This window comes from Trichogramma pretiosum, unplaced genomic scaffold (assembly GCF_000599845.2).
Source record: "Trichogramma pretiosum strain Unisexual culture from Peru unplaced genomic scaffold, Tpre_2.0 scaffold36, whole genome shotgun sequence".
NCBI lineage: Eukaryota > Metazoa > Arthropoda > Insecta > Hymenoptera > Trichogrammatidae > Trichogramma > Trichogramma pretiosum.
This window is the reverse complement of record NW_019641685.1, coordinates 3541-24286: the sequence shown is the minus strand read 5'-3', so window position 1 is coordinate 24286 and position 20746 is coordinate 3541. Positions and strand designations below refer to the sequence as shown.

General features: G+C 35.7%; 1 protein-coding gene across 4 annotated transcripts; it reads right to left on the bottom strand.

Annotated features, from left to right (window-relative positions):
* Positions 1-862: 862 nt before the first annotated feature.
* On the bottom strand, positions 863-18878 carry LOC106650723. Of its 4 annotated transcripts, none has more exons than XM_014368903.2 (8): positions 18712-18878; positions 11747-11911; positions 11520-11681; positions 11218-11448; positions 10915-11142; positions 1305-1577; positions 1081-1236; positions 863-1002 (listed from the first exon to the last, which is right to left on the bottom strand). In XM_014368903.2, exons 2-6 carry the CDS (start codon positions 11792-11794, stop codon positions 1314-1316), a joined length of 933 nt encoding a protein of 310 aa, XP_014224389.1. In that variant the 5' UTR covers positions 11795-11911; positions 18712-18878; the 3' UTR covers positions 863-1002; positions 1081-1236; positions 1305-1313. The 4 variants fall into 4 exon arrangements, with proteins under 4 accessions (XP_014224389.1, XP_014224390.1, XP_023316921.1 ...); XM_014368904.2 differs by lacking the exon at positions 18712-18878 and adding an exon at positions 12005-12181; XM_023461153.1 differs by lacking the exon at positions 18712-18878 and adding an exon at positions 12005-12181 and having other exon boundaries at positions 11017-11142.
* Positions 18879-20746: the final 1868 nt, after the last annotated feature.

Below are 20746 nucleotides of genomic sequence, written 5' to 3'. Positions count from 1 at the left end.
GGTAGATGGGATGTTGCGATGATGGCTGATTACTGCTGGATGTAGAAGAGAAAGAGCCAACATAGAGGAACTAAACGCAAACAGCAACCTTTACGCCGATCGTTTGAAGAAAAAAAGGTGCATTACAAAAGAAAAAAGTAAATAATCATGCAAAAAACCTTGATCTTGATAATAAAATATCTGAATTCCTCAGCTCCAAAAACCAATACACAATCTTTTTCTATTATTTTATCGCGTTCACTTAATCACCCTTGACTCAACCTTTAAATGACCACCAATTGACCTTAAAATGGCTAGGTATAGTCAATATGAACAATGATCGAGATTCAGCAGCCCTTAAAATAGGAATGTGATTTTTTCGGATTTTTATATTGAATTCTCTAAGTTTGACATTCAAATGACCTCGAGTCAAGGTCGCAGAGATCATCTGATTTCAGATTCGAATTCATCATCCTTAAAAACCTATGAATGAGTATTTTCAGATTTTTTTAAGCTTTTTTCGTGATCTGACTTTAAAATGACCTTCAAATGACCTTTACATGGCCGGATACAGTCAAAATGACCTCTGATTCAGATTGAACGCCCCTCAAAACATAAGTGTGATTTTTTCGGATATTTTTACTGAATTCTTGTAGTTTGACCTTCAAATGACCTTGAAGGTGGCCTCCTAAAGGTCATTCGACCTCGGATTTGGATTCAGCATCCTCAAAAACCCATGTATGAATTTTTTCAGATTTTTTACCACTTTCTCATTATTTGACCTTCAAATGACCCGTAAAATGAGCCAACTTTGAAAAACCGACCCCAGATTCGGATTCAGCGACCCCAAAAACATAAAGTCCACTAGGTCCGGTCGGTGGGTTTGAAAATTTTTTTTTTGTGGGGCTGCGTAATTGATTGAGACTTTATCATTGATGAGTTTATCTGTTTTTCTGCTTCATTATTTTTAATAAAAACTCTTGAATCAGGTTTAATCATTCGATTTTGTTTCGAACTAGTCCTCTAGAGATATTTGTACGATAAGTTTTTTTATTAGATGATTATTTAATTTACTTCTAGTTTTCTGAAAAAACCTCTTACCTTTAATTTTTTGGGGGAGAAAGAACCATAATAAGTATCAGTTACATCCGGCTCGAGTTCATCACTTGAATTATTATTATTCCTCATTTGTGTTAAGCCTTTAAAAATATTGGTGGAGAGAGCTGATATAACAATCGAATTTCTTTGATTTTGCAGCTGCAAAATTTATTTAAGCGAGTCAAAAAAATTTATTGATATGTGGCAAAGCAACAAAATCTGTTTACCTTTCGTTTTTAGCCCAACGATGTATCTTTATCAGCTGATGTTTTTGGAGAATCGCAATAAATATTTGGAGATGTTGAGGGAGCTTTTTCTTTGAAATTTACTTTTTCCAATTCCAAATCATCAGAAGTTTGACTCGGTAATTGTTTTTTCATCAACAAATTTATTTCGCAATTTGGCAATAAATGCGAGCTTGTAAGGGTTGTCGCGGTGCTTTCTGCACGAATTTTTGTTCTGTTCGACGATGGCTTTTCTATTGAGGTTGGTTTTTTTTGCTACAAAAAAAATTAATGAATTAATTTTAGTTAAGAATCGTTCATTCTTGCAATAAGTAAACAAAAAAACCGCTGCTAATGTATTGGCAAGTAGCTTCCTCATACTTTTTTTTAACTTAAAAATAATTTGGAAATATTAATATCATCTTTTCTAATTTCTTCACAAAACAGTTTCAATCATAAATTATTTCTGTTTGTGGAATCAATTGCCAACGTTGTACAATTCATTGATATATAATTTTTATCGACTTTTTTTCACGATGACGTAACAATTAAAGTACTTCCCTCAAAAAAAAAATAATTTTTAGGCCAGCGGCCTAAAAGTGACTACTTCCCTGCCACTGCGCAAAACGAGAAGAGCGATTTTCGGGCTACTGTGTATGAATAATAGTGTACAGGCATATGCCGCAAAAAAAGCCCCAGAGCACGTGTTTATCGGCCTCGGCTTCGCCTCGGACACTAATTACACGTACTCTGAGACTTTTTTGTTTATCGCGGCCTAGGACGGTAATATACTATTGAAAATATTAATATTATCTTTTCTAATTTGTTCACAAAACAGTTTCAATCATAAATTATTTCTCAACCAAACGATACGAAAAAGAAAGAAAATAAATTTTCCAAAAAAAAAAAATTACTTTTATTATTATTACTTTTATTCGAAAAAACCAGTTTGTTTTATGAATGTTAAATGATGTTTTGGCTTCTTCCTTACATCAAAACGAATAAAATGAGACATCTGCAGTAATGATACAAACTACCGTCATCGAGATATCACTGCGCACAGCCCAACACACTCACACACACACACACACACACACACCGGAGGATATGGCGTCGAGCCTCATGGACATCATCACCGGCGCATGTGATGCCTCCATGTCCAGGGCAAACCCAGACCACCGTCGCGAGCCGGTGTACTGGTGGACGGCGGAGATCGCTGATCTTCGACGATCTTGCCAGAGATCGTCTGGCAGGACGAGGATGCCCGCAGCGCGAGCTACGCCTCCGCAAGACGTCTACTGCGCGTGGCGATCAAGACCAGCAAGAGCCGGTGCTGGAGACAGCTTTGCGACGAGGTCGACAGCGATATATGGGGCAAACCACACAGGATTGCCATGTCGCGCCTGCGATGCCCGCAGACCAGGCAGCCTAGCTCTCCTCTCCTGGTGCGCGGCGCGGTGGCGGCTCTGTTTCCGCGAGGGCCGAGCGGGCCCGCCTTGCATCTGCCGCGACGGCGGGAGAGCTGGTCCCAGCCGTCACAGGAACTCAAAGGAGCTCAGTCGAGAATCAAGGAGCGCCCGGCGCCCGGCCCGGATGGCGTGCCCAACTTGGCGCTCAAGCTCCCTATTGCCGCGCGTCCCGACATCTTCCTGCGGGTGTACACGACGTGCCTGGAGACCGGCGTTTTCCCGTCCAACTGGGAGCGCCAGAGACTCGTCCTGCTCCCAAAGCCAGACAAACCTCCCGACGAGCCGTCCTCGTATCGTCCGCTGTGCATGCTGGACATGGCGGGCAAGATTCTCGAAAGAATCATATGCGACCGGCTGGAGGCTTTCACAGAGAGACCCGGAGGCCTCTCGGAGCGACAATATGGCTTCCGGAAAGGGCGATCAACAATAGATGCCATCGAAGACGTCATTTCCCCCGACCGTGAGGCCATCGCCGGCAAGAGATGGTACAGCGGCACCAAGAAGTACTGCGCCCTGGTGACACTCGACGTGAGGAATGCGTTCAATTCGGCTCGGTGGGATAACATCCTCGCCGCTTTACACCGTTTGCTCGTACCCGATTACTTGCTGAGAATAATTTCCGGCTACTTCTCGGCAAGAGTGCTCGACTTCACCACGGACGATGGTCCAGAGTCCTACGAAGTCACGGCAGGTGTCCCACAGGGGTCAGTATTGGGCCCGATCTTGTGGAACGTCATGTATGACGCGATCCTGCGCCTCAACTTCGATTGCGATGTTCGTATCTTCGGCTTCGCGGACGACATCGCAGTGGTGGCTGTCGCCAAGCATCTATGGCAGATCGAACACGACCTGAACGCTGCTATACTACAGGTGCGAGGTGCGCTCCAAGCTCTCAGCTTGCATACAGCTGACCACAAGACGGAGGCTCTGCTCATCACAAACAGGAAAAAAGAGGAAACCATCACCATCACGGTAGGCGACAACAGCATACGCTCGTCCCCCTCCATCCACTACTTGGGCCTGCACATCGACGCCAAGCTGAAGTTCGACCACCACCTCCGAACAGTCAGCGCGAAGGCAGCCAGTGTGATCGGTGCCCTTACGAGGATCATGACCAACTCTGGCGGGCCCAGAAGCAGCCGACGCAAGCTGTATGCTCACGTCGTCGACTTCATACTCTTGTATGGAGCCCCCATCTGGAGCACAGCAGCTCAAAAGCGAGCCTACATTCGCCAGGCGGAGTCAGCCCACCGACGAGCCTGCCTGCGTGTGATCGGAGGCCGGCCGCATGTCTCTTACGAGGCCACGTATATCCTTGCCGGCATACCACCACTGGCCCTTCTTGCGGACGACCGAGCGCGACTCTACGGCCGCCGCCGAGAGGACGCAGAGGACGAGGAACGCTTGGCAAAGCTAAGCAAGTGGCAGGAAGCATGGGACCGGTCGACGAAGGCCCGATGGACGCACCGACTGATCCCGAATATCAGAGTGTGGATCGAGAGGAGGCACGGAGAGCTGAACTACCACCTCACGCAGCTCTTGACCGGGCATGGCTTCTTTAAATACCATAGCCGACGCTACGACTACAATCAAAGCACGCAATGCCCGGTCTGCCCCTCATCCATCGAGAATGCGGAGCACGTGTTTTACTACTGCCCGAGGTTCAGCGAAGAAAGAGAGAGACTTCACTCCCTGCTCCACGAGGTCATAACGCCGGAAAATACCACCAGGCTCATGCTCGCGAGCGAGCCGAACTGGCTCGCGGTTGCTTCCTTCGCCTACTCAGTCGTAACAAGATTGAGAGACGAAGAAGCAGACAGAAGGTGATGACCGGACGATGCGGCTAGAAGAAGACGCCATTCCAACCAAGCCTTCACGAAGCGCATAACGCCAACCCCTCCACCCCCGTGAAGTAATGCCTAACGGCGGTTTCCGCGGGGATGGAACAAAGGGAACTTGATGTGGATGTATGTACATAATATGCCAGAGCGAGCGCGAGCGCGAGCGCGCTCCTCGATCCTACGTACTGACTATAACAATATGCTACATTTCTACCTAATGTAAAACTCTATTTTCTATTTCTACTGAATAAATTATATTTATACATCCAAAAAAAAAAAAAAAAATACAGACACGTGTCAGCAATTCGATCTAGTTTAAGAATATACAGGGTGGGGAATAAATATGGAAACCCCTGGAAATCTCGCAGAATAAGTTGGGAAAAAAAATCAAAAACCTCATATCGGACGTATTTTTTCACGAGGAATCCAATGGTGACCTTGAATTTGACCTTGAACATGACCTTCAAGCTCCAGTGACCGAAAAATCGATTTTTCAAATGTAACCCCCATTTTTTATTGCAGATTTGAAAAGAGCACAAAATTTCACGTCAAAATGTATGTTTTGTTTTTTTTTTCAATGTCATTTTAAGGGCGTTACAGACGAAAATAAAGCCCCAATTTAACCTAAAACTAAGTTCAAGTAAGGGCTTTTTTTCTCATTGTACCGCCTTCTAAATGACCTTAACAAAAAAACAAAACATGCATTTTGACGTGAAATTTTGTGCTCTTTTCAAATCTGTTATAAAAAATGGGGGTCACCGTGCGAATAATCGATTTTTGGTTCACCGTAGAGTATAGGTTATGTTCAAGGTCAAATTGAAGGTCACCATTGAAAAGAGTGGAAAATTTTACGTGAAAATATGTATTTTATTATTTTTTTGAAGGTCCTTTTGGAGGCAGTACAATTAGAAAAAAAGCCCTTATTTGAACATAATTTTAGGTTAAATTGGGGTTTTATTTGCGTCTGTAACGCCCTTAAAATAACCTTGAAAAAAAAACAAAACATACTTTTTGACGTAAAATTTTGTGCTCTTTTCAAATCTGCAATAAAAAATGGGGGTTACATTTGAAAAATCGATTTTTGGATCACTGGAGCTTGAAGGTCATGTTCAAGGTCAAATTCAAGGTCACGATTGGATTCCTCGTGAAAATATTCGTCGGATATGAGGTTTTTGATTTTTTTTCCCAACTTATTCTGCGAGATTTCCGGAGTTTCCATATTTATTCCCCAACCTGTATATGTAAAAGCACTCTACGATTATTAGTTATGAAAGTCGAAAATCGGTTCGTCACAAAGCTTTCTCTATGAGGAAGCAAAAGTTACCTTTCCTGTCTTTACGACCAGAGTACTTTTATTAGCAGGTGTTGCTACTTTTTGGTTTTGACGTAAAGATGTTGTATAGTCAGCTGTAGGTTTTTCAAAGGCAAGTTTCAATTGCTTGTTATGGGCCAAAATAATATTCCCAACAGGAATTCTTGGCACTTTTATTATTGTTCGTAATCTTTCTGTGCTTGGCTGACAACGCATTGGTCGATCTTATCGATTCATGAAGCTGTGAAATTTTAATAGTAATAAAATAGGAAACTGTTGAAATTCCAATGTATGATTAGTAGTTTCACGTACAGATGACTCTCTCAACAAGCTCACCGCTCAATGAGGTGAATACTTACTTGCGTGTGTGAAGCGTGCCAGTGGGCATCAGGTGTATTTAATACATACAAATTAAATGTTAATAAATATATTTAAGCAAGTGAAAATTGTTGTTCTAGTGTTCATTATCTGCCCTTATTTTTATAGGTTATGGGCCCAGTACCTAACGTGTTGAAGTATCACAATAACAACTAAAAATAACAGTTAAATCTAACCAGTGACTAATTTAAGGTTACGTATGATAAGCGTGCAAGTTGAAACGTCGACACGAGAACACTTGAAAATTCGAGAACAATGAATGGCCTGACCAGAATACAGTTGCTTGAAAAAAACAACTATGAATCTTGGCGAATGCAAATGGAAGCAGTGCTTGTAAAAAATGATGTATGGCAGTACGTAGATGGTTCGGAAGTAAAGCCTGAAAATACTGCTGCTAATGTGAATGCAATTGCAGAGTGGGAAAAAATAGATTTGAAGGCCAAAGCCGACATAATCTTGTGTGTAAGCCCGGGGCAACTGTCTCAATTAAAATCGTGCAATACATCTCGAGAAGTTTGGTTAAAGCTTGAAAATATATTCGCATCGGAAGGTCCAGCAAGAAAAGATACTTTACTCAAACAACTTACATTAAAGAAAATGAGTGAAGGTGATGATGTTACAATTCATTTAAACAAATTTTCGGAGATCAAAGATAAATTGGCTGATTTAAATATAGAAATCAATGAAGACTTATTTTCTATTATAATGCTGTACAGTTTGCCAGCTTCGTTTGAGAACTTCAGGTGTGCTATTGAGACAAAAGATGAACTTCCCTCAGCTGAAGCACTAAAAGTAAAAATTCTAGAAGAATATAATGCAAGAAATACAAATCCAGAAACAAGTGCAATGATAGCATCTACACACAATCAAAGTTACATCAAAGAGAAAAATGAATATTTGGGAGAAAATTCTAAATTCAAAAATAATAAAATGAAAAATTATAACAAATTTGCAAGTGCAATTTGTTACAGATACAACAAAAAAGGTCACATAGCACCTCATTGTAGATCAAAATATCCAGTAAATAATAATAATGCCAATATGGTAGAAGATGATATAGAAGATGACGCTTTCTTTGCTTTTGTTGGTGATTCAGACCATATTGAAAATGCCAATGGAATGAATAAAAAATGGATCTTGGATAGTGGAAGCACCTCTCACTTGTGTAACGATATCAAAAATTTTGTGCAATTATCAGAAATTAAAGAACGTTTGAATTTGGCAAGCACAAGTATGACAGATATAAAAGGAAAAGGAACTGTGAGATTAAATATAAACACCAATAATACAAGTAAAAATGTGAAGTTAGAAAATGCATTATATGCACCAGATTTGCGAGCTAATTTATTATCAGTATCAAAAATAGTAGACAATGATAATGCAGTAATTTTTAGAAAAAATATTGCTGTTGTAAAGAATAATGAAAGTGATGAAGTTAAATTAATAGCGGACAGAATAGGAAATCTATACTACTTAAGAAAAAATGAAATTGAAAAAGAATTCGCACAACATGTAAAAGATAATGTAGAAAATTCCAACTTGAAATTATGGCATAGCAGAATGGCACATTTAAATGAAAAAAGTCTAAGAAAACTTATATTGCAGACAGCTAATATAACATTTAGTAAAAATGAATCAGTTTCAGATTGTGATACGTGTGCTATTGGCAAACAGACAAAGACTCTTTTCAATCATACCAGTACATGATGTGAAGAGCCACTACAGATAATACATTTCGACGTATGTGGACCATTTAACGTATCAACAATTGGAGGAGCAAAATACTTTGTAACATTTATTGACAATTTTTCTCGTTACTGTACAGTATATCTAATGAAGAGCAAAGATGAAGTTTTTAAGCACTTCCTTCATTTCAAGAGCATGTCAGAAAACCACTTTGATCGAAAAATTAAATATTTACAATCAGACTATGGTGGTGAATACTGTAATGAAAAAATGGAAAACTATCTAAACACTTCAGGAATACAAAGAAGATTGTCAGCTCCAAGAACGCCAGAGCAAAATGGGCTTGCTGAAAGAAAAAATAGAACCCTAATTGAGGCGGTCAGGTGTATGTTAACTGAATCCGGCTTATCGCTATCAATTTGGGGAGAAGCATTAATGACAGCGAATTACATAAGAAACAGGTGTCCAACTATGGGCTTAAATGGTGATATTCCTTATGAAAAATGGTTTGGAAAACCACCATCGTTGAAACATCTTATATCTTTTGGTGCTAAAGTATTTGTTTTAAATAAAGCACAAAAACCTAAACTTGCACCAAAATCTGATGAAGGAAGATTTGATGGATACTCAGAAACTAATAAAGCATTTAGAGTTTGGATACCAAGCCTGAAAAAAGTTTTAATATCGCGCGACATAAAAATTGTTGATGAACGGTAACTCAAATGAAACTCTAAAAACAATTGAAAATAATAATAAGTGCGAGATAGAAATCGAAATATCAAATCCAAATTCAAAAGCTCAATGTGAAGAACTTAAACTACACAACATGAAAATCAAGTAGTTATTAATGAAAAACGATTACGAGGTAGACCAACATTAATAAAAACAGGACGACGAGGGCGACCTAGAAAAAGATACAATTCCGTACCTATTCAATCAGAAGAAAGCAATCACGAATCAAGAAATATTCTCCTGCATGAAGGTCGTAGCCAATCCATTGATATAGAGCATCATAGTGAGCAAGACAAAGAAGAAATTGACTCTAATTCTTTCTTTGAAGATGCCGAAGAAGATGTGTTCGAAGAACAAGCAAATTTCGCCACTGTCGATTATCAAGAAGCTCTTAATTGAAACTATAAAGAAGAATGGAAGAAGTCCATATGTGATGAAGTAGGACAAATATTAAAAAATGATACTTTTGAAATTGTAAATCGCCCAAAACAAGGTAATATTATAGACTCAAAGTTAGTACTGACTAATAAAACTGATGTAAATGGCAATATAACTATTAGAAAAGCCAGGTTAGTGGCAAGGGGATTTGGACAAATTTTTGGAATTGATTATCTGCAAACTTTTTCACCAGTAGCTAGATTAGATTCATTTCGAATATTAATTGCATTAGCAGCTCAATTTAATCTTAAGTTGTATCAACTAGACATAACTAGTGCTTTCTTGCATGGTGAACTAAATGAAAAAGTTTATATGAAAATTCCAAAAGCCTTTAAATTATTCCTAGAATATATACTAGAAAATGATAAATATTATAGTATCCATGCAAAAGCCAAAGAAATGCTAAAAGATATACAAAAATCAAGTAATCAAGTTTGTTTGTTAAGATAATCGCTATATGTTTTAAAGCAAGCCAGCAGAGTATGGAACATAAAAATGGATAAAATACTAAAAACATTGAATTTAAATTCGTCCAAGTCCGAACCTTGCCTATACTACGATATTAATAAAAGCTATACGATTCTCGTTATATTATACGTAGATGATATGCTAATTGCCTATAATAGTGAAAAAAGATTGAATGAAATAAAACTAGGACTAAAATCAGAAATTGATATCAAAGATATAGGAGAAGCTAAATATTGTGTAGGTATAGAGATTATGCGAATAAATGATTCTATTTTCATTTCAGAAAGAAAACATGTAAATAAAATAATAGAAAAATTTGATCTAATTAATTAGATAGCCTTGGATTAATAGCCTCGGAGACAATAGACCGCTCGAGGAGCCTTGGGTTCGAATCCTGTCGGGGGAAGTCGGATTTTTCCGATTCCCGTTCGGCGGGATGAGAACCCATGTGCTCCGCCTGTCTTGGGGCGGTTTTTTTCCTGGAGGAGGAGGAGGAGGGTGTAGTGCATATGCACTACGTATACCCCCAGGTTTTCCCTGCCCCACAGGTCTTCGGGCCTGGGCAAATGCGAAACAGTAGGGAGGGGGGTAGTTAAACTCTTCCTGCGCACGGGCTCCAAGCCTCCTGCAGGCCCTTCTAAGAAGAAGGTGTCTTCTAAAAGAGAGAGAAAAAAAAAAAAAAAAATTCAAAACTATGTACAACTCCATCGGACATAAGTTTATTGTATACCTTAACAAAAGATCAATTGAAACTAAATCTAAAACTACCATACCAAGAGTTAATAGGAAGTTGAATGTATGTTGCTGTAGCAACTCGTCCGGACATCATGCACAGTGTAGTATTCCTTTCTCAGTTTAATACAAGCTATGGTAAAGAGCATTGGAACGCCGCGAAGAGAATAGTAAAATATCTAAAAAATACCATTGATTTATGTTTGGTATATAGTAAAGGCGATTTAAATATAACGGGATTTGTAGATGCAGACTAGGGTTCAAATGCTCTTGACCGGAAATCATTCACAGGTTATCTTTTTAAGCTAAATAATTCAATAATAACTTGGAAGACACAGAAGCAAAAAACCGTAGCTTTATCTTCTGCAGAAGCAGAATATATGGCATTATCTGAAGCTTGTAAAGAATTGATATTTTTAAAAAATTTATTGTCAGAACTTGGACTAGTTCCAAAACTAAAAATATTCAATGATAATCAAAGCGCACAGCAATTAGCTCACAATAGTATGTTTCATGCGACAATTTCGAGTCTGTAACTGAAAAGGTATTTGAATTACCTTTTCGTTTAGGCGTGACAGTGTCTCGTTTTCAGCTGATGTTGTTAAAGAGTCAAAATGAATTTTAGCAGATGGTATGGGAGCTCTAACATTGAAATTTACTTTTTCTAATTCCAACTTCTCAGAAACTTGACTCGGTATTTTGGTTTTCATCAGCAAATTGATTTCCGCACGAATTTTTTTTCTATTCGACGATGGCTTTTCTATTAAAATTGTTTGTTTTTCTCGCTACAAAAAAAATTAATTTAATTGCTGAGTGTCAGAATTTTCATTTAGAAATAATCGAAAAGTAACCATTTTTACCTTTCTTTTCTGCAGGACCTGAGGACTTTTAGGAACAGTAATTACTGGGTTTTTGTTTTTGCCTAATGATGTAATGCTCTCAGCTGAAGCTTTTTCATTGATACCAAGTTGTTGTTTTTTGGCACTGACCAAAGTGCGTTTAGCAGCAGAACTTACTAGCGGCGAATCATGTTCATTGTCGTTTAATATTGCATGAGTAGTAGATGATGACGTTATTCTCTTTTTCCATAGCTGTAAATTTTTCAATTTTTCAATATATAATATAGTAAGATGCATCGTTTGTTTGTTTTTATTTTTTTCACCTTAGCATTGTCACATGCCACATCAACATTCTCTACTTGTTTTGAATATTTTACTTGCGATGTTGAATCAGTCAGAATATTAAAGTTAGTTATTTTTCTCTTTTGTATATGGTGCTGAATTTCTAATTCAGCTTGGATTACATCATTATTGCTGGAAGTATTCTGAAAAAAAAGATTGAAAAATAAAAAAACAGCTCTTCAATCAAAATAAGTAGAATTTTGCGTACCATTACATTATCAATGAACTCCTTTTTACGGAGGATTTTTTTTCTCATTCTGATTCATGTTTTTTGGTGCTTTGTTCAACTTTTTTAATTCATGTTCAACGTCACTTCGACGTTTGTTTAGTTTTTTCCATCTCTTTATAGGGTTTTCAACTTCTATCACTTGATCTAAAATATAATTTGAATTTGTTAAAATATTTGAAGACATGAAAATTAATTAATAAAGATTGAAATGACTGAATCTCATAAATTTATTTATACCTGACACAGATAAAGTTGACGCAACTTCAGATACAGGTTGACCATTTTTATACTTGTCTGTCTCAACAAAGGCATCATAAGGAAATTTTTTATTGTACCCTCATCAAAGTTAATAATCTTTTTAACTGGGAGAAGTTGAACATCTTTATTATTTTTATAGAATCGTACAACAGCATTTGAAACTGCTCCACAAGACTCATTCGTATTTGTAGGATCTAAACGAATCTTTTTACAGTTTTCTGTCTTGACATCGGCTGAATCTTTATTAAAGGTTCAAAAAGTTAGCACCCAGAAATAAAAAATATCACTTTCGACCGATGAGACTTATATTAATCGTTTGCGCGTGTGAAAATATGTGAAAAGCCAGATTTTCACGTTTGCGCGTCTCCAAATTTTGGTAGAAAATGAGTTTTTCAAATGGGTGCCGAAATCCAGCACCCAAAATGAAATGCATGGAAATTCGGCAATAAAAAAATAAAAAAAATAATTCCTGCATGCCAAACGATTGTTCGTCGAACGCGCAAACGAACTATATATACCATGTGCCGCAAAAAATTGATTTTTACAGTAAATATCAATAATAAAAAATATCAATATTTTGCGATGACGAAGCACTCGCTCTTGCGCAGTGCGCGATTCGTACAACGTCTGCTGACGGTCACCTGTCGCGGTGTGCATTGTCCGTCGACATTGTAGCACCCAACCACTTGAAACTCCAAAGTGCAAACGATGTAAATATCTGCAAGCCACGTGCACCAGAAGATGTTACTAAAATTGTTTATATATAAACAAACGCAAAGTAAGTTATATACTGGGCGTGACACGCGCTCATCGATATAATCTCTATTAAATTTATACAATACCAAGTCATTATGTATTGTATAATTAATATATTTAATACCAAGTCATTGTATTTTTTTTTACAGGTTACATTTCGACGAAATGCATACTGCATGCAATATTGCATGCAATAAAAGTCATCTTCTGGTGCACGTGGCTGTCATGATAACAAGTCTCAACAACGGAGTCTCTAGAAAATGTTGCAAGTGAGAAAAAAACGAGAGCGAGAGAGGCAGACAGAGAAAAAGCAAGCGTAAAGTATCAATGCAGTGAAAAATGCCAACAACGATTGCCAAGAAATTCAACCTGAATTTGGTATTATTGACTTTAAAACGAAGACTATGAGAAAGTTCAAGAAACGTTCCAGCTTCAAATAAAGGAGATTCTAAAAACAGTGATACAAAGTGCATTGGACATTAATAAACCATCATTGTATTAAAACCATTGTGCTCCGAATTTAAAATTTCGCGCATTTTAGTTCTACCAGAGAGCGCCGGTGTCGTTGGCAATGCTCGTCAAGCGCTGTTTTCAAAGAACTCCGATCGCTTGAAGCACGTCGATGCTCGTTTTTTTCTAACAATTCACTCTCAATTTTCTTTGGTGATAGTGATCATTCAGCAAAAAGTTGTTCAGTGATCAAATGGAAACATTTAACATAAATCTCACCACAGCAGAATGGGAGCCTATTAAACCTTGCGAAATAAAAGAAAAAGACAGAATCGTCCTTCAGTTGCAACCCGGCTGGAGTGACACTATTATTAAAGCACTGAGGCGGGTAATAACGATTCCTTGTCCCTTTGCTTTTAAAAAACAACAGTTCTTCAAAAAAAAAAAATTCTCCGTATTTCATTTTTTATGGTTTTTGTCCAGACAATAATTGTGACAACACAATTATTGGAAGTTGTGTTAAACCTCCGCTTGAAGGGGAATGTGTAGAAATCAGTATTAACCCATTAAGTCCCAAGAGGACGTTTTTTCAACCCTTTATTCGTCCACTGTATTTTTGGTAAAAGTGGGGTCAAAAAAATATGCGAGTAACTATTTTTAATATAAAATTTAATGCCCTTTCAGAATCTGATCTAAGATTTCCGAAAAAATGATCAGGTCAAAAGTTACACTTGATTTTACCCAAAAAAACATGATTTTAAAAAAAAAATTTTTTTTATTTTTAGAATTTCCAAATGAAAACCATTAGAATTCTTAGGGGTATCGTGCAAATATCGCGTCCTCGATACCTAAACTAAAAGTTAGTGGGGTTTAGATTGAAAAAATTAATGTTTAAACACAAAAAATGGCGGTCGAAACTAGCAAAATTAAAGAAAACTTATAGAATTTTTACTCAAAAACGAAGGACTTGAGAAAAAAGTGTATTTTTTAACTTTATTTTCTTCAATCTAAACCCCACTAACTTTTAGTTTAGGTATCGAGGACGCGATATTTGCACGATACCCCTAAGATTTCTAATGGTTTTCATTTGGAAATTCGAAAAATAAAAAAATTTTTTTTTTAAAAATCATGTTTTTTTGGGTAAAATCAAGTGTAACTTTTGAACTGATCATTTTTTCAAAAATCTGAGATCAGATTCTGAAAGGGCATTAAATTTTACATTAGAATTAGTTACTCTCATATTTTTTTGACCCCATTTACACCAAAAATACAGTGGCCGAATGAAGTGTTGAAAAAACGTCCTCTTGGGACTTAATGGGTTAAAACCAAAAATTCAATTCATACTGGTAGAAGAAGATTTGTGTAATAGTTCGAAAAAAATGCCTGCAACAGCTGCTACTTCGGATGAAGAAATTTTCAGTGAGTTAAAAAATCATCCCGAAATTTTCGAAAATGAAGTGCTTGTCAAAGAGAGAAATTCCAAGTGGGAGCCTATTTTGAACAAGTTACCTAGGATCAGTCGACATAATTTGTATATCAGAATTCAACAAAACAGAGCTTCATCGTGTGATAAAAAGAAGATTCAAGGCTTACAAGATAGACTGAAAAAATATTTTCTCTACAACAGTGAAAACTTGAGTATCGTCGATGTAAAAACTGAACATGTTAATGAGACGGGCATCGAAAAAGAAAATGTGAAACCTGAAGAAAAACGAGAATTGATCCAAGTAGAAGATGACCAGCTAAAATACTATGAAGACGAGTATGACGAACTTCATAGAATCAAATATGATGTGAACTATGGCCACAGTGTTAGCTCAATATCGTGCATTAAAACAGAAATTATATATTTTTCAAAAGAGCAATTGGATTTGCTCAAAGATTTCATCAATTCCAATGCTCAAATATTATTTTTTTCTCTTGAGAAAATGTTCAGAAAAACAAGGATGAGAAATTACCTCAGTGAACCCTTATCTTATATGAGTGTATCTGTATCAATTGAGCAACAGCCAATCTCTTTTGCTCAGGCACTCGCTGAATCTTTAGATAATTTATTTATCCAAAATTTCATTCTTCGAATTTTGAAATCAAATATTCCTTTGCCTTCAAAAGTAATCATCACATTTCAACAATCATTACTTGATGGGATTTGTATTGGACTCAATCAGTGTTCTTTTCAAAAGTATAATGCTAATTGTTACAGAAACTGTAAGCCTGAAGTTCATATATTTATTGATGTAGTCAGTATATTAGTAGCTGTTAGTAATTTGAAACTTTTTGAATCAAAACCAAAACTTGTGCGAAATTTTTATCTACAATGTTTAATTCAATTGAGCTTATGTTCAAATCAAGAAAATTTTGATAAGATGCTTCAAGACATATTTGAAGTTATGTTTGCTGAAATTGAAGTTGATTCTAAATATTGCTCTCAACTTTTATTGAAAAATCAGTTCAATAATCCAGAACATGCCAAAAATTATAATATTTTTCGGACATATTTGAAAGAAGATAAGTTATCGAAGCTACTCTTTCCAAATGAAATCAATTTGAAGGCAGAAGAAACGACAGAACATGAAATTTTAGATCATATAAAAAAAATTCAAGAAAGTGCAGTTTCTAAAATTAATACTAATGCTATTAATTATAATACTATTCAAAAAAGTAAAGCGAATGCTTACTACTTGCCTGAATTGTATGAACATTTGGAAGTGATTCTTAGCTATTATTTGTGCTGGACCGATATAATGGATTCCACTGATAACTTCAATGTAGTATCATCATGTGTATGTGATACTTTTGATCAATTTAATGAGTTGGATCCAAGTCCATTGATTGTGTCAAAATTCATTAAGTATCACATAAACGCCATCAAACTGAACATGCAAGCTGGTAGACTATTACAGAAAAAGAGATCATCATCTACAGTTCACTTTGAAGGAAATAAATCCCATCATAAACATAGATGTTTATCGTTTGAAGAAAACTGGAAGAATCAAAACAGCCCTCAAGACTGCGCACGATAATAACAGTTTGGAAGAAGACAGAAAGTTAGCAAGACAGAAATCAGAAAAAAGTCACGAGCAGAATAAAAAATATTATGATAAGAAGAAACGCAACATAAATTATAAGAAAAGAGATTTAGTGTACGTGCAAAATGGAAACAGATTAAATAGAAATGAGTTAGATTCTGTAAGATTAGGACCGTATAAAATAAAAGAAAAACTATCAAATGTAATGTATATAATAGATATAAAAAACAAAAGGGAATCAAATATTTTTCACGAGAGCAAATTGGCGCCCTGTTTAAAAACCTGGTCACTTTCTGAATGTGGGGGATGTAAGTTTGACATGTGATCAAACTTGTGTGTGTCGATATTGATAGAGAGGGGATTGAGCATTGTAAACTAGCGGCAACTCTGGTTGCAGTATGCTGAACGCAAATTTTCATGTAATAAAAGGCAAAAATTGCCAGTTTGTGCACACTTTTTAGTGCGTATTAAGCGTTTTTGGACACTGGCGTGTGTGTTTTGAGTTGATTATATAGTAATGTATAAGTGAAGTTGAGTTGAATATAGTAATGTATAAGTGTACATGTTAATAAAAATGAATAAATTTACAGCTTTAAAACTGCAACAACACAAGTGTCATACTCAATCTAATACCTCTGATAGAACGACTTATATATGATATATACATGATAATAATTAGTGCACAACAATAACTTTCAGTTTTTTTGTGGTCATAAAAGAAGTGAATGCTTCTCTTTCCAGCACTGAATCGTCGACACTCGTGTGCAGTATACTTGGTGCAAGGCTCGACCTTGTTTTGAGGTAAGAACTCAGATATGCTACTTGGAGCATCAGTGAGTTAATATTAGGACTGCAGGGCAAGCACGGGCTAAGGCCCAGACCCTCGCACGTCTTACTATCAAAAGTTTTTTTCGAAAACTTAAAACAAATTTTACTTGGAATGAAATTTTCGGCACTGCCTAGATATTTAACGAAAAATCAATCAATCATCAAAAATCATTGCTTCGAATCAATTAAAAAAATGATTAAGTATATTTTTTTTCGTCAAAGAGCTGAAAAAATCATAAAATGTCCATTTTTTTCAAATTTTTCCTATTTTTTGAATTCCCAACTTTTTCAAGATCTAGCTAGTTCATATATAAGGGAAGCAAGTAAGCAATTACCGTGTTCTACTCAAAATATGCCTTGCGTTATAATTTGTTTTTTGTAAAAAAACGCATATGCCTTATTTTCGAAACATGACTTACAATTTCATTATAATTTTATATAAAATATTTACAATATTTAAAATACAAAATTGAAAAAAAAAATTTCTTCGTAAACTTTATAAACGCCATTTTTCCCATGTTATTTTCGCACCTATTGGTATTCTTATCGTTTTTATTGTCGGCTCAATTAACACTAAATCTTGTTTACACATTGATTAGAAAACGTTGACAAGTACGTCTTATTTCAGGATCAATATTCCTTATTTGCTATTATAGATCAATATACCATTATTTGCTTTTGAGGCTCGAAAATTTGACCACGGCTTATTTTGGGCGTACGGTAAATTTTCGGTAGGACATGATAAAAAAAAATTTCACTTATATCAAGAAAAATTTACTGACCTAACAAGTTTTACCAGATGCACCTCTGCTGTTGAGACGTTGTGAGAACTAGCTAATTAACTTGACCATTTTAAAAGATTTTTACTTTAAAAAATTTACAGACATACTTAGAAACATAAAAAGAGATATTTTAGTTTAAATCGGTATGAATTATTGCTTTTATAAAAATAAATCTCAAAAAGCCCTTTAATTTGGTCTTGTTATTTGTTTTTCATGACGCAGGGGAACACCACTTCTGAGTTGGTCATATTTTTCACACACTAAGATTGTATAATGTTTTTCAGCATTTCGGGCGTAAATGGGGGTTTTATGCATTTTCCGTCATTGCACCAAATTCATATCTTGCAGATAAAGTTTCAAGAAAAATAATATTACACGTGATTTATTGATGTAGTACATTGTACAGACAAATTTTTTCGTAAAAACTAAAAGATATTCATGAAAAATAGCGAAACCTTTTGCACATAATTTAACCGAATAAGAAGAAAAAAGATATGACAGTTTTTTTAAATACTTGAGAAAATGTGAATCGATTTTTGTTCTATAAATAATTATAATTTTAGTTGTTAAGTAACTTTGCTTAGCAATGTGCAACGAATATTTTCGTTAATCATTAACAATCACCTCATACTTAAAAGTAATTATTGTCAATACCCTTACAAATGTTCTATAATTTACATTACTCAACACATTGATCGGATCTATTAGAATTCCTCTATTTCTTTGATCACTGCAGATAATATGAACAATTTCATTACCAAAATTAGTATAAATTCGTGAAAAAATTGTTTCTTGAATTTACTCTGAAAATTGATAAATTTATTTTCAAAATGGTTCTTACTTTGAAGCATTTAAACTCTGTCAAGTTCATTTTGAAGATGGTTATACTTTTCCTACGAATAATTAATAAATAATTCGACAAAATTATCTGATACCATTAGTAATAAAAACTTAAAATAGAAAAAATATAACTTGTTAATTTATTTGAATATGATATGACAATATGATTTCAAATGGACACACTGAGTAAGAAATATTATTTGATGTCGAATTCATCAAAGTATTTTAAATCTTCACAGTTGTATGAAATATTGTTCATGAGTTTGTATAAAAGGTGTGATTTACACAAAATGTTCGAATTAAAGACAACTGTGATCATTTAATTTCTTAGAAAAGGAAAAAAAGACAACCACAATTTACAAATAAATAATTTTATTTTTGATAATTATTCAACGTTTTTTATAATTTTTAAAATTTTGATTCAAACACTTGATACATAAATAAATTCAAGTGAAGAGACACCGTGTACATCGCAACAAAAAGTATATTGGCTTTCCAAATATTGTGCATTAAAAGTTTTTTTTTTCGTGTCAAGTTATTCCTTTTTCAGAATTGTATGTTATAAAAAGTGTTTGATTTACGGGAAAAAACATTTTGATCGAATCTATAAAATTTATAGGCCTTTTTTATAGAAAGAAAGGTTTTCATAGAATTCTATTAGAAATGATTATTTCATATTCTATTTTATGTTAAATTTTGTTTTTGTTATAAACATAATGGATTGTTAGATTCATATTATTACATTATTTTTTAGCCATTGACCTTAACTTGTTTTGGGTCCAACGGATGGAATTTAATTGATTTTTTCTGATGTTGTAAGAAATGTGAGAAAATTGTATCTGAGAAATGTTTTTAAAATGAAATGTTTTACATCCAATTGGCTATTGCATTCACTTCATCACCTTGGGTGCACTAATGAGTTAAGAGAAGATAGATGAAAAAATCTAAATTTGGAGTGGCCGAAATTCACTGTGAGTCCAGGGAGTCACAGCGAAGTATCCAAGATTGATTTTTATTCATTAAGATAAATGTATTGGGCGTCGAACTTAATACATATAGGAGCATTTTTTTCATATATGTACAACTTTTGTGTGGGAGATTCTCAGATCTTCCCCAAAATTTAGTATCTTATTTGCGTAAGTGAAAATAGCCGTCAGGAAAATTTTTAGCCCTCTAGGGACCTTAGGGCCCAATTTTGGGCCTCTCGAAGGTCCAAAAATAGCCATTTTTACCTATTTTTGCGTATTATCCAAATATTTATAACTCTGGCGCCGGAGCATATTTTTTAACCCAGAGAGTCGCATTTTTAAGGTCAAGGCATGTACTTTTCATAAAGAAATTATGTAGAGCTCGATAACGCCACCCCTGGTTATGGGGCGGCAATGAAGGGGGATGAAAAATCGCAAAATTGTCGTTTTTTAGCTTTTTTTAAATTAATGTAGAAGGTGATTGGATTGACGTATTGACTTTTGCAAGATCTCATTTGAAAGGTATTTTTATTACTTTTAAATCGCCGTGCGCAGAATTAAGATTGGTTCGAGAACGACGGAGATACAGCTGTTTAAAGATATCAAAATTATGAAAAAGAGCGTTTTTTCAAGATTTCGATAGGCTGTAAATTTTTTCTAGTAACATGAATCTCTTTGAAATTTTCTGTGAAAGTAGTTTATTATATCTAGTTTGAAACCATGTAGGTTAGGATCTTGGTATTTGCCTCCATAACCAAGAACAAGGCCCCGAAAATCCAGTATTTTAGCCCTTATATAGGCCTTACATGTTAAATTGGGCGGCAAAACTATGTGGCAACTCTTGAAATTATCGCAAAATAAACATGACAAAAAAATCAAAAACCCCATATCCAACGTATTTTTCGTCGTCGCCCTGTACACTGGCGACAATCCTCGCCGGTTAAGCCGACGCTCTCTGCCGCAGCATCGGGTTGAGGCAATTAGCTTCACCTAGCAGGCCCTTGGGGTCAGCTCTGCGCCAGTTAGGCCGAAGTTCCCTGCCAATGGCATCGGGTCCGCTAATCCGCT

Bases quoted from the DNA above. Each gene is read 5' to 3' on its own strand.
- LOC106650723 (XM_014368903.2), bottom strand. From the start codon at position 11,794: ATGAGAAAAAAAATCCTCCGTAAAAAGGAGTTCATTGATAATGTAATG. The intron at 11,449-11,519 runs GTGAAAAAAATA...AAAAATTTACAG, and splicing joins TGGCATGTGACAATGCTAAG to CTATGGAAAAAGAGAATAAC. The intron at 1,578-10,914 runs GTAATTCAAATA...TTTTTTTTGTAG, and splicing joins TGTCACGCCTAAACGAAAAG to CAAAAAAAACCAACCTCAAT.